Source organism: Neofelis nebulosa, chromosome 5, assembly GCF_028018385.1.
Source record: "Neofelis nebulosa isolate mNeoNeb1 chromosome 5, mNeoNeb1.pri, whole genome shotgun sequence".
In the NCBI taxonomy this organism is placed as follows: Eukaryota; Metazoa; Chordata; class Mammalia; order Carnivora; family Felidae; genus Neofelis; species Neofelis nebulosa.
Window position 1 is genome coordinate 113,279,155 of NC_080786.1, and position 14,792 is coordinate 113,293,946.

The 14,792-nt window shown below is 34.9% G+C and overlaps 1 protein-coding gene across 1 annotated transcript; it reads right to left on the minus strand.

Moving 5' to 3' along the window:
* Positions 1-7,728: 7,728 nt before the first annotated feature.
* On the minus strand, positions 7,729-8,715 carry LOC131511425 (olfactory receptor 5AC2-like). Its single transcript, XM_058729103.1, is given in 4 exon segments — positions 7,729-7,758; positions 7,760-8,068; positions 8,070-8,124; positions 8,183-8,715. Coding segments are annotated over 4 exon segments (921 nt in total). The 5' UTR covers positions 8,710-8,715.
* Positions 8,716-14,792: the final 6,077 nt, after the last annotated feature.

Below are 14,792 nucleotides of genomic sequence, written 5' to 3' on the forward strand. Positions count from 1 at the left end.
GGTTAGCACTACATTTTCTGTAGTAATGGGAACAGGTCATAGGAAAATGACAAACAAGAATTGCAAAATTATCCTTTCACTGACTTACACATAGTAAAGCATACAACAGTAATCTGATGTAGGTTGGGGATAGTAAAACCCCAAATTTCTGACAGATAATAGGATTTGTGGCTCAGTTCTCTTGAGCTCCAAGGCTTTCTCTGGGAAATACTGGTTGTGTAGTAACTGTGAATTCACTCAGGGAAAGGGAAAATTATGCTGTGTGTGGGTAACTTTGTGGATTGTGCAAATTTAATACCAAAGGCCCTGTGGTTCCTCGTCAGAGCAGTAACTTTTAAACATTGCATTATGTTTTACTCTTGGCCACAGAGGCTTTCTTTTCCAGTTCAGCTGGAAGCTTTATTCCCCTCATTCTCCTTCAGAACGCCTTAATACTAACTCAACCAGCGTCAGAGCCTTTGTTCCAACTTTTAATTTTTGCTGCTGTTTATTTGTTTTGCCATTTCACACATCACAACTCCTGGCCTGATGACTGCAACTGACTCTTGAACTCAGTTAATTGCTGATGTCTGTTCCTCTCAGGTAGTAGCTTATTGAATGTACAAGAGGAAGCCTCGCGTGTTCAAGTGAGAATAAAAGTTATAAGGAACTGCCTCTGTTAATTCTGTGTGGTATAGCATTAACACTCCTCACTTGTAAAAATTGAGGATGTTTGACTAGAGGATCCTAACTGCTTTACAAGTATATTCTCCATTGTGCCTGGAATTCTAAGGATTTTTTGGTTATTGGGCTCTAGGAGCATTTAAGTAGATTATGGAAGTAGAAAAGTAGGAAGGAGAAGAAAATATACTTTCTTTCTCGATTTGGTTGTAACTCAGCACCCCCCATTTTTTTTTTTAGCTTATCACTGAGATTGGAGAGGTGGAAATTTATGGGATAGATTTTCCTATGTAAGAAGCAGCCATATTCCCAAATACTAAAAGAAAGAAAATATCCTTCTGAGTGACCCATTTATGTTCCATGTTCAGAGATTGTAATGCTTTTTCTTCAGACCTTTGATCAGTGAGAAAGTGATACAGCCTCAACTTAAAGAGCTTTATTCTCCTCCCTATAGCCTAGGACACGAATTAATTAATATTTAATGTATTGGTATAAATTTACCACACAATATTTCCATGGAACTGCTGTGATTTTGTCTCAGTACAATGAACTGTTCCAGTGAAATCAGATGGCCAGTCTGCTATTGATACAGTATTTTTTCTTAATGGTGCCATTCATAGAAACAACGTTCCATTGGTTTGGGTGATGGAGTGTGGTGGTAGATTGACATTTAAATTATCACCTAATTTGCCTTTTTCTCAGATTTTATAGGATGGCTAAGGCCTCGTATTTCTTCAGTTCATTGATAATGTTGTCTAGCATTCAATGTGCATGCCCATATATTAGATCATGCATTCAAATATAGTTTAGCCCTTATCAAATTACTCCACTCAAAAACCTTCTCTGAGTCCTTGCAATTTGAATAAAGCCCCAATTCCAATGCTCAATAACCTATTACGTACATGCCAAATGCCCATTACCTATTCTCCTACCAGTTTAATTACAAATGGATAATATTTCCCCTGGTATGTGTTCCACTGATTTATATCATAAGATGACTACTCATCTGGCCCAAACAGAAATTTTAGCACAGTTTTGAGTAGCTGGCCTTATTAATATTATAGTCTCAGATATTCTTAACTGAACATGGCATTCATGGTGACAGAAACCATATTCATATGGCCTGACCCCATACATCATTAGGCATAGAATGGATGTACAAGAAGATGACAAAAACAGAAACAGTAGAAAAACTATGAGAGGCCTGTAGACTGAAAAGCGTAATGTGACTTCTCTAATCCACTGTTGTCAAGGTGGTACCCACACGTAGTACCACCTGTACACGTAGGCCCACAGACCCACTTTAGGCTCAGTAGAAGCAGTGGTATAGGAGGCACTTAGAGTTTAATAGACTATTTTTCAGTACAATGCTAGCTTATATACAGAATTTTCTGTAAAAATGTATGTTAAGCAACACAGAATAGAGTAGGAATTATTGTCTAAGAATCATACATCAGGAAAGAAATGTAGCAGAAACAGAAAATCATTGCTCATTTATTTAGACAAATATTTTTGTTTTATTCTTCACCAAAATACAAGAATATAAATAAAGAGGTCAAAAAGCTTACAGTGGATACCATGCTGGAAGGAAAAAAATTACAAGGAGATAGGAGGATATAATAAAGTTTTAATGTAATCAGTCCCTCTAAAATGAAACACCATTATTACAAGACTGATTCGAAACACTGAAGATTTTCAAGTGGTTTGTAATTACTAAAAAATTAATTTTGTATAAACAGTACTTCTAATAATGATTTTTTTCATTGATACTGTCAGAATGAAAAGGGTAATTCATACTTACCAGAAATTCTTAACTCTACTTATTGTGGAAAGTATTGCTATGTATTTGTCTATATGTTTAGATAAATATTTTAATGTCAGCAAGGAGGATACTTATTTAGAAGTACTTTTTTTGGGGGGCGCCTGGGTGGCACAGTCGGTTAAGCGTCCGACTTCAGCCAGGTCACGATCTCGCGGTCCGTGAGTTCGAGCCCCGCGTCAGGCTCTGGGCTGATGGCTTGGAGCCTGGAGCCTGTTTCCGATTCTGTGTCTCCCTCTCTCTCTGCCCCTCCCCCGTTCATGCTCTGTCTCTCTCTGTCCCAAAAATAAATAAAAAAAAAAATAAAAAAAAAAAGAAGTACTTTTTTTTTAGGTGACTGTAATTACCTTGAAATACTTTAAGATGATGTGTATAGTCACTTTTGTTTTTAAAACTCATGAACTTTATACTATTTAATTCCAAACAATTTCTTGGGTATAAAAGTCTTACAAAGCAAGAATAATGCAGCTGGAAATTGTTTGGTTTTATGGAAGGCTTTTAGAAGACTTTGCGTGTGCTTCAAACTGTTTCCAGAATGGGTTATCATTAGAAGTAGAGCTCTCATGCATTTACTCATTCAATAATCATCTACTAAGATGATGATATAAGAGTGAAAGCAACTGAAACATTGCTTCACTCTTGCCTATAGCTGAAGAACAAATCTTAAATTCTGACAAATTGACTGGGTGTTTAAAAGACTTAATAATTGCTTAAAGTCATCAGCCATATTTTTATAACATAGTAATATAAAGTTTACACATTTTCTATTTTTTTTAACTAAAAAATGCATTGAGTATTATCAATGTGCAAGATGTCCATTTAGGTTTTGTGCTTATTTAAATAAAAATTGAAAAAATGGTAAGGACATTTTATTTGAGAAATGTGTATTCCTTTATCATTTTATTAGTCCACCTTAAATTTGTTTCTTTTGCTGTATGTGTAAGAAGAGATTTAGTAGAGAATTGCAATAATATACAACAAAGGATGCATTTTGCCCTGTTCTTCATCTGGGGCAGATTCAAGACTCACAAATCTGAAAAAAAAGAGTGTTGTAAGAGAACAGGAGAACAGTGAGCAAATGGCCACCGCTGTGGAGAAGGCATTACTTCAGCCTTTTTCATAATTCTTTTTCAGTATGCCAAAGATGACATGGGTGTAAGAAACTTAATTTAGTTGTTCATAGGAGTGAAGTTTGAATAAAGACTGAGAAACCAAAAAGAATCAATGCATTAATAGATTCATCTGTTTGGAAATTTTATATGGCAACAAGAATTCAAAATAGAACTGGTGTTTTTATGTTGGATCTGTAGAAAGTTAACATAAATGGAAATTCCATATGAACAATAAGAGGTAGAAAACCAGAAACATGCAAAACACTCAGCAACTAAATTCCATTTGGAAGAAAATCCATAATATAATACAGACAACTTCAGGGTGGCTCAGTGTCTCAGTCAGTTAAGCAACTGACTTTGGCTCAGGTCATGATCTCACGGTTTGTCGGTTAGAGCCCCACATTGGGCTTTGTACTGACAGCTCAGAGCCTGGAGCCTGCTTCGGATTCTGTATCTCCCTCTCTCTCTGCTCCTCTCCTGCTCATGCTCTGTCTCTTTGTCTCTCAAGAATAATAAATATTAAAAAAAAAAAAGAATTAAAAAAAAAGAATACAGACCATATCAAAAATAAAGCTAAAATGAAATCAATAAATTCAACTATGGATATAAAATCTAGAAGAAACCAAAATATTACAAGAAAGGAGAGCCAATGGAAAAAATTTAAAACTAGGAGAAAGTAAAGAATTAGATAAGAGCAAACAAATTTAAATGTAATTTTTAAATTTTTTTTTTTCAACGTTTTTTATTTATTTTTGGGACAGAGAGAGACAAAGCATGAACGGGGCAGGGGCAGAGAGAGAGGGAGACACAGAATCGGAAACAGGCTCCAGGCTCCGAGCCATCAGCCCAGAGCCTGACGCGGGGCTCGAACTCACGGACCGCGAGATCGTGACCTGGCTGAAGTCGGACGCTTAACCGACTGCGCCACCCAGGCGCCCCAAATGTAATTTTTAAAATTATAAGCTAATTCTTTTAAAATACCTACAAAATAGAAAAATTATTAGCTAACCTACATTTTCCTAAGTGAGAAAAAAAATGATAAAAGGGAAGTAACCTTCCAAACCCATAAATGTAAAAACCATTATGTGAGTCTTTGTCTAGTTCTAGATAAATAAATTTTAAAATATGGATGGGGGCGCCTGGGTGGTGCAGTCGGTTAAGCGTCCGACTTCAGCCAGGTCACGATCTCGCGGTCCGTGAGTTCGAGCCCCGCGTCGGGCTTTGGGCTGATGGCTCGGAGCCTGGAGCCTGTTTCCGATTCTGTGTCTCCCTCTCTCTCTCCCCCTCCCCCGTTCATGCTCTGTCTCTCTCTGTCCCAAAAATAAATTTAAAAAGTTGAAAAAAAAAATTAAAATATGGATGAAGTGAATAGTTTTATTAAAAATAAAATCATAAATTTTATTCTTAATAACACACAATAGGCCATCCACAGCTAATAAAATTAATATGTTCTGGATTTAAGTAAGCTTGTAGATCTAATTCTATCATCAGTTCTCTAAGTATACATTACCTTTATCACAAAGATACTATCAGCCAGATCCAAAATGTGAAAAATTCTATAGAAAATAAACCAGTTTATTCAACAGATAAATGACATGAAAAAAGGAGGAAGAGAAAACTATTATAGATGAAAAGAAATTTAAGAACCATCATCAAAATGCAATAGATATACTTTGTTTAAATCCTGATTCAAACAAAGAAACAACAAATTTTTGATACAAATTGGGAATACGGAACACAGATTGATATTAAATAATGTTAAGCAATTAATTCTGTCATGTATAATAATTTCACTGTGGTTACAAAACAAAGTCTTCATTTGTTAGCATTACATATACTAAAAGATTAACAAGTTTTTAATAATTGGTTCTACCTTTAATAATCCTGTCATGAAATATCATTGCAGAAATTAGAAACATTATGTAAGTGCCATGCCCTCAAAGTAAAAAACAAAAAAGCAAAAAAATAAAACAAACAAACAAAAAACAACTGTCGAGACATATATGCATGGAAACATTTATTTTTGTCAAAATGATAACAAAAATTTAAAAAATTGTAACAGAACATAATGGTAAATTATTGGAACAGGGCCCTAATCAAAAGTAAGGAAAATGTAATGCAAAAATCAATCCTAACCTATAAATTAAAAATATCCACATTAGATACTAAAAAAAAAAAAAAAAAAAAAAAAAAGGCGGCAGGGCAGGGGGGTTGCCTGTGTGGCTTAGTTGGTTGAGCATCTGACTTCAGCTCAGGTCATTATCTCACGGGTTGTGAGTTCAAGCCCCATGTCGGGCTCTGTGTTGACAGCTCAGAGCCTGGAGCCTCCTTTGGATTCTGTGTCTCCCTCTCTCTGCCTCTTCCCCACTCACTCTCTCTCTGTCTCTCTCAAAAAGTAAATAAACATTAAATTTTTTTTTTAAAAATCCTGTGTCATTGTTAGCCACCAAAACAGTAAAATTAACCACAGTTTTCTGCAGTCAATAGAACTTTTCAAAAGAATGCATTCAGTTGTCTAACATTTTAAAAAGCCATTTCTAATGGGAACCTATGGCAATAAAATTGTAAGCCTATTAAAATGAATTGAATATTTTCATTTATATTCATAAGTAAATTGATTTGATAAATTTATGATGCATACTATCTTCATTTTAGATAAGTATTTTGATGTTTGTTGGAATTAAAGAAAAAAAAACCCTAAATATAACTTTTAAAATACTTCAACAAGAGGACCATTTTCACTCCTGCTTCAACAACTTGAATTTAATTTTTATTTCCTATGAATTCTTTTTTTTAAAACACAGTGCTTGAACAAACAGATTGCTCAAGGAACATAATTAAGTCCTCGCCAAAAAAAAAGAAAGAAAAGAAAAGAAATGAAAAGAAAAGAAAAGAAAAGAAAGGAAAGAAAAAGAAACGAAAAGAAAAAAAGGAATCTATGTCAATTGTAGTATACTAAAATAAATTAGTCTAGGGGTGCCTGGTTGGCTCAGTCAGGTAAGCATATGACTCTTGACTTTGGATCAGGTCATGATCACACAGTTTGTGAGTTCCAGCCCAGTGTTGGACTCTGCTCTGACAGCAGGGAGCCTACTTGGGATTATCTCTGCTTCTCTCTGCCCCTCCCCATATGTGCGCCCTCTCTTTCTCTGTCTCTCTGTCTCTTTATATCTCTCTCTCTCTCTCTCTCTCTCTCTCTCAAAAATAAATAAATACACTTAAAGAAAAAAGGACCACTAGCTCAATTTTTTGCCTGCATCCATATATGCTTAACCAGTTTCTCATCCTTGCCCTCCGCTTTGCCATCTACCTAGTGTAGGAGAGCAAAGCAATCTCTATGCAAATGTTTACCAACTTACTATTGCTAACAAAATAGTCATGTAAATAGAGTACAGGAGATCTGTAATATCTAAGAAAGCTATGTCTTGAGATATTTCCAAATCTGCCAATTCCAAAATACCATTATATTATATTGCCCTTCCTGTATGAAAGTTAGTATGTGGGCTTCTAGATATGGGAAATTAAAATCTTGATGTTCCATTATTTAATTCAAGCCAACTTTTTTTTTTAACTGTTGTTATTAAAATGCACCAATTTTTTCAAACTCTTCATTTTTATTAATTTTCCTCCCCTTTATTTCGGAAACATTTTTCTTCCAAGAATCTAAGTTTTTATCATTTTATCATGATGTGGTAAAACATCACCGGGCCTTATTAACATGCAGGTCGAGCTCAGAGAGCTAGGATCAGTCATGAACTAAATGACTCCCACTTACACACCAGCCTCAGTTACTGTCAATTATTAAGTGGAATTTAGGGGAGGAGTCCCTTGCAGATATCAAATTTTCAAAGACTAAATGTTCAGATAAAAAGAAATTACAATATTTTTAAATAAATCAACAATTAGTAGTAGGAGTCATTTCAACTGACGTAATAACTTTAATTGGACGTATATCCAAGTAAACATTGTGTGAAGCTGGGTTCCTTCACCCATTGCTTAGCGACCACCCTGACCACTAGCTCTTTAGTAAAAGGGCAGAACCATAGCTAATCTGTAAGATTTAAGAACTCGTTTATGCAAAGGGTGAGAACAGAAACAATTTGAAATTTCCCTTGACAACTATTACTTCTTTGTAGCTCATCTCAAGGCACCTATAGCCTCTTTATTTTCTCAAGCTGTAAATAAATGGGTTTAGCAGGGGAATTATAATAGTGTAAAATAGGGAATACAATTTGTCCTGATCTTCGGCTAGACTGGATGCAGGATGCACATACGTGAAGATGAGAGTGCCACAGTACAATGAGACAGAGAGCAAGTGGACCCTGCATGTAGAGAAGGCTTTGCTTCTGCCCTTTTCAGACTTCTTTTTCAGAATGTCGAAGAGCACACGAGGATAAGAGATTATGATGGTCATTAAAGTGGATATTTGTATTAAAGCTGCAAAAATAAATATCATTAGTGCATTAATACATGGGTCAAATAGATGAAATTTGGAATAGTTGTAAAATTTCACAGTAGAAATAATGTATTATTCTAATACATTATAATAATGTATATTCTATACATTCTATACATAGAGTAGTATTCTAACATTATAATAATGTTAGACCTGCAGAAAGTTAATCTTAATAACAAACTCATGTGAATCAGGGGATGCAGAAAACTGATTGCATATGAAATAATTATCAACTGAGTACAGAGTCTGTTGGACATTATCACTGGATAAAGCAAGGGGTTACATATGGCTACATAACGGTCATAAGCCATCACTACCAGAAGGAAACATTCTGTAGTTGCACTGGAAGCAAAAAAGTAAAATTGGGTGATGCACTCTGCTAGGGATATCATTGCAGTCTTGTCTAAGAAATTGACTAGCATCTTGGGAGTTACAGAGGTTGAAGTACAAGCATCGGCAAAGGCTAAACCACCAAGGAACAAGTACATAGGCATGTAAAGATGGGCATCCTTCCAAATAAGAGCCATCAGTCCAACGTTGCCCACCATGGTGACGATGTAGATGACCAAGAACATGAGGAAAAAGAGGAACTGCAGCCATGATCTCTCTGTAAGTCCTGTGAGAACAAACTCAGTGACCAAAGTCTTATTTCCTTCTGACATGTCCACACTTGACCACGGTAATGAGAAAATATGTATCAAAGACAATCACTAAAGGTAACAAAGTAGTGGCATTTTATTTGCACATTAAATTGTACCTTACTGTTGTTTTCCATTTAATTAATAGTTTTTAAAGTTTAACTTTTAGCCTGTAGCAAATCTGTTTACAAATTCTTTAAGTATCTGATCCTAAAATTGGAAAAACCTGAAATAAAAGCAAAGTTTGAGGCAATATTAAAACCACGTGAAGGGCTATTGCAAGTGGAAGAAATACCATTGCCAAAACCATTGCATGAGGGAGAGAAATAGACTATCAATTTAACATAGGTATAACCATGTAATTTTGTTGCAAAGAAAAATCCATAAACAAAGGGAAAGGACAAAAATATGTTGGGAAAATGTTTGGAACATATTCTGCATACATGGGTTTAATACATATAAAACACACACATACACACACACAACCTCTTACAGTTAGGTTCATGCAAGTTAAATAACCCAGTGGAACTAATGGGAAGAAAATATGAGCAGACCTGTTTACGGAAGAGTAAGTCAACGTGACCAATAAATATATGAAGCAATGCTCATCCTCCATAAAATTAGAAATATTATTTAAATTGATACATCATTTTCACTAGTTAGAAAGGAGATAAGCTACAAAGCAAAATGAGAGATAATATCTCATGACAGGAAAGTGAGAAAGGAAGCATTTCCTACTATAACTGGTGAAAATGTAAATTGTAACAGCCTTTTATATCTGACATTATCTGTCAAAATTAGAAACTTATATAAACTTTGATCACCAGTCTTTGTCATGGGTATATATTCTAGAAATAATATCGTTCACATACAAGAATAAAGTACAAACATTGTACTTAATGTTTTAGTACACGAAGACAAGGACTGGAAACAAAGACAACTCCCAACTAAAAAAAAACAAATTGAATAGTTGAATAAATTATAGTGCAGTCTTACTGTGGAGCACTATTCAAACATAAAAGAAATGTGTTTGAGCTGTACCAGTTAATGGAAGCTTTTATTAATGTATTAAGTGAGGGAATCAAAATATAAAGAAATTTAGATTTTATGGGCCCATTTATATAATTTAAAAAATTATGCATATAAAATTTTTAAAAATTTATGCATGTAAATAAATATGCATGTGGATAAATATACCAACTTTCTTAAAAAATTTTTTTAATGTTCATTCATTTTCGAGAGAGAGAGTGAGACAGAGCATGAGTAGGGGAGGGCCAGAGAGGGAGGGAGACACAGAATTGGAAGCAGGCTCCAGGCTCTGAGCTGTCAGCACAGAGCCTGACATGGGGCTCCAACCACAAACCTTGAAATCATGACCTGAGCCGAAGTCAGACACCTAACTGACTGAGACACCCAGGCACCCCGAAATATACCAACTAACATAGATTTTTCTGTGCAGGAGTAGATGTAGCATTAGGAATAGAGAAAACAGAAGAGAAAGATACTTACTTCATCACAACCCCCCCCCACACACACACCAAAGTTCATGACAAAAACATGATATATATCATAAGCCCTTTTCTATGTAATTTTGTTGTGTGTGTGTGTGTGTTTGCATTTGTGTGTCTGTGTGCATGTGTGTGCCTAGAAAGATATATAAAAGGATGGTCACAAGTATGTTAATAAAAAAGAAAAAGAAAATGCTATTGTAACCTTGAAAGAAGAGTATTTGGCACTGAAAACTCAATGTAAAATTAGGAATAAATAATCTGTAAATATTTCTTTGAAATACTTATGAGTTGTCTTTAATTCTTAAGGATGCTTTCCATGTTAATATTTGGTAATAGACTTTTGACTATTAAGAGCAAGAATGATTTTTTGAAATAGTCAAAGGTATTGAAATTGTTAAAGATGGTGTCTAAGTATAGGAGTCATTTTTATTGTTTATACAGTTTCAGTACTTTTCTTATCTAATTTATTCCTAAGGGTTTTATAGGTTTTTCTGCTGTTCTGAATATAATATCTGATATTTTCATGAAGTAACAAGCTTGATTTTCTTCTATGACTTTAAAATGACATCTGAAGGAAATCAAGAATAGAATTTTCCAAATATTTTAGAATGAATGGGTAACCTTCCTTGAAAGAGAAACAAAAATATATTTACCATAATAATAAGAGTTGGAATAATAGTAGTTTACTCATTTAAAATCAATTTTACAATTTTATATCCATACCTCTTGACATTTATAATACATAAAGATGTTAAATGAGAATGCATTTTAAAAAATGGGCTTGTTTAAGCAATGGGGAGAATGACAAGTTGTTATTCTCCATCTTTGCTAAGCTAAAAAAATTAATAAGTTTAAATTACTAAACACATACCATAGGGATCCCTTTTATAACATATATACCTAAAAGGATTCACTGGAGTTCATTTGCTAAAAATCAACTATGTGAATTTTAAGGAAATGTCGTTTTATTTCCAAAGTGAAAACTTTGTCCTAAAGTGGCCTTGCTTTATTTACAACCCAAATCACCAAATAATAGATATTTCTAATGTCACTTCATTGATTCAGCATAATTAAGGCAAGACATGACAAGCTTTGGGAATTTTTTTTTCCTTAAGAGGAATGTGAAAAAAACATCACATTAGAATAAAGGAGATAGTGCTAGCTATATATATATATATATATATATATATATATATATATATATAGTATATTATGTAATATAAGGGCTATATTACAGCCCTTGTTTTCTCATGATTCCATGAAAATTTAAGAGCTATGTATTAAAGACCAGCCATTAAACTCAAATTTAGAATTATCTTGATTCTGCAAAATTATAAATGTAGATACAAACTACATGTCTGTCTCAAATCTAAACTCTCTGCATTATAAAATGTAACTTAAAACTGTTGAATCATTCTTCTCAAGAGTATTTTAATTTTTCCCATATATTTCATTTTTCTATTAATTAATTATGAATTTTTGTGATAAATATGTCTCCTGTACAGTTAGTCATCCTCTCCCATCCATCAAATTTTGATCACTGAGTGAGAAAAATCTCAATGCCTCACTAGAATTTTAAGTTCTTACATAGATATCTTACATAGATATTTGGTTATCTAAAGACAATTTGAAATATAGAAAATGTATAAATCACTGTACTCTCACCCAGTTCCCACATACATTGGAAATTTAGTCAGTGATAGTTTTCTAGAAGCAATGTAGAAAATGCAGAAATGAGGCTGTGATTGCTGGCACACTGATTCTCATCAGTAACTACAAAATGAATGAAGATAATATATATTCCTTCTATTTTCAAAGGAAATAGGAAGGAACAAAGGAAGAGGAAGGAAAGATAGTTCCCCTATGCTTCCAAAGGATTCTCTGTAGGATGAAATGATATTCATTCTACTGGGTTTTGTGAGTTAATCATCATTTCACCCCTACAACTAGCTGTAACAATTAAAACCTGCCTTTGTAATCCACAGGGACCACTGTGGGACATCTATACAGAATATCAATTAACAGGCTTTAGGTAATATTTGTTTTCCTTTCTCTTGTTTCTCTTAATGATACCATCATCCAAATACTTACTTTACATGTTCCTTTGGAAGTCTCAAAGATACCTTAGAGTACCTTACCATGTCCAAGTTTGAAATCAAGATCTTGTGTTATTTCACCCCCAGTCATAGTTGAATTATACCAGTTATACCTCAACCTATTAATAGTCAAGCCCCAATTCTCCCTCCTTCAGTCATAGGCAACCACTGCTCTACCTTCTGTCTATAGATTTACCTGTTCTTGACATTTAGTAAAAATAGTATCATATAATATGTGATTTTACTGACTTCTTTCACTTAACATAGTGTCTTATAAGGTTTTTATATTGTAACATGTAACAGCACTTTATTCCTCTACATTACGAACAATACTCCATTGTATGGCTATGCAACATTTTGTTTATTTATTCATCAGTTGATGGACATGGGTTTCCACTTTCTGGCCTTTTTTTCTTTTTCATTTTATTTAATACTTGTTTATTTTTGAGAGAGAGACAGAACGCAGGTAGGGAAAGGGCAGAGAGAGAGGGAGACACAGAATCTGAAGCAGGCTCCAGACTCCAACCTGTCGGCACAGAGACCCACGCAGGGCTCAAACTCATGAACTGTGAGATCATGACCTGAGCTGAAGTCAGACACTTAACCGACTGAGCCACCCAGGTACCCCAACCACTTTCTGGCTCTTATGAATAATGCTACTATAAACATTCATGTACAAGAGTTTTTGTTTGGACATATGTTTCAATTTCTTTTGATGCTATTATAAACAGAATGATTTTCTTAATTTTATTTTTTGATTGCTAATTGCTAGTGCATAGAGATACAATGGATTTGTATATTGTATCCTGCAACAATGCTGAATTCATTTATAAGTTCTATTTGTTCTTTAGTAGATGCCTTAGGATTTTCTAAATAAAAGATCATGTCATCTAGAAATACAGTTTTCCTTCTTTCTTTCTTTCCAGTCTGGGTGACTTTTATTTCTTTGATTTGCCTAATTCTAAGATCATAGGTATTTTTAGTTTTCTTGTGATGTCTTTCCTTTTGTTATCAGGATAGTACTGGTTGTCATCATGATAGTACTGGTTGTCATCATCAGTTTTGGTTACTATAAGCAAGCCATAGACTGGGTGGTATACAAACAACAGAAATTTATTTCTCACATTTCTGAGAAGCCCAAGATCACAGGTGAGTCCAGCATAGTTGAGTCCTGGTAGCAACCCTTTCTGGTTGCAGACCTCTGACTTCTAGTTGTATCCTCACAAAGTGAAAAGCAGAGAGAGGAAGCAAGCTCTCTTGTAACTCTTTGAATGGTACTAATCCCATTCACAAGGGCTCCACCCTTATAGCCTCATCAAATCCTAATTACCTCCAGAAAGCCCCACCTCCAAATTCCATCACCTTGAGAATTTGATTTTAACTTATGAAAACACACATTGGGGTGCACAAACATTCAGTCTATAGTACTGGCCCTATAGAATGAGTTGGAAAATGTTTCCTCTTCTTCTATATTTGGAAGAATTTGTGGGAAATCAGTATTAATTTTTCTTTAACTACATGGTAGAATTCACCAGTGAAGTCATCTGATCTTTGTGGAAAGTTTTAAAGTTACCAACTCATTCTCTTGCTAAGGTTTATTCAGGTTTTCTATTTTTTCTGGAGTTAGTTTTGGTAGTTTGTTACTTCCTAGGAATTTATCCATTTCCTCTAAATTATCTAATTTATTGGTATGTGTGGGAAATCAAATACCTATGTCCTAGTTAAGGAGATTATAGGGAACACATTACACTGCTTTCTGGCCATGCTGAAAACAGCTGACCATTATCTAGTTAATGCATATTTATGCCTGTGCTCATGAATTCCTTAGACCACGTTATCTGTGGAATATCTTATCTTGTTTTCCACCCTGCTTTCTGCAGTTGCTCTTTTGTAGTCTTGGAAATGCCTTGTTTTTTTGCACTCTTTCTATATCTTCGTACTGACAGGTGGCCACTGATGTTATGCAATGTTTTCACTATACTGTATGCCTAATAAATACAGGAGCTTGAGAGCAGCTTGGGGAGACTTCCCTTAGCCTCTCTCTCAACTCTCTTGACTTGTGGAGTCTTGAGTAATCCTTTCTGCCCCACCTTGGCTTTGCTGGACAAAGCTGAAAGCCAAACCCGCAGGTATGGAGTTGTTATAGTATTCCTCTATAATTGTTTTTATTTCTGGATGGTCTATAGTGATATTGTTATACCCAGAATTCGTGATCCCCAAAGACCACCAGGGAGCTGAGTCCAATGCAAAAGCAAAGAGCCTTTATTTGAGCTAGCTCGAGCTCAATCCCCTACCTGCACTGATGCAGTGGTGAGATACCGGAGAGAGAGAGAGCGTGGGTTTCAAAAGGTTTATAGGGATAATGGCCTTAGCCGATTGGCTGGGGAAGGGTCGTGGCCTCAGCTGATTGGCTTGCTAGCCGATTGGCTGGGGAAAGGTCAGAGTCCTGTCAAGCAGGTTGCTGGGCGTGGTTTGATTGGTTTGATCGGGTACTCAAGGG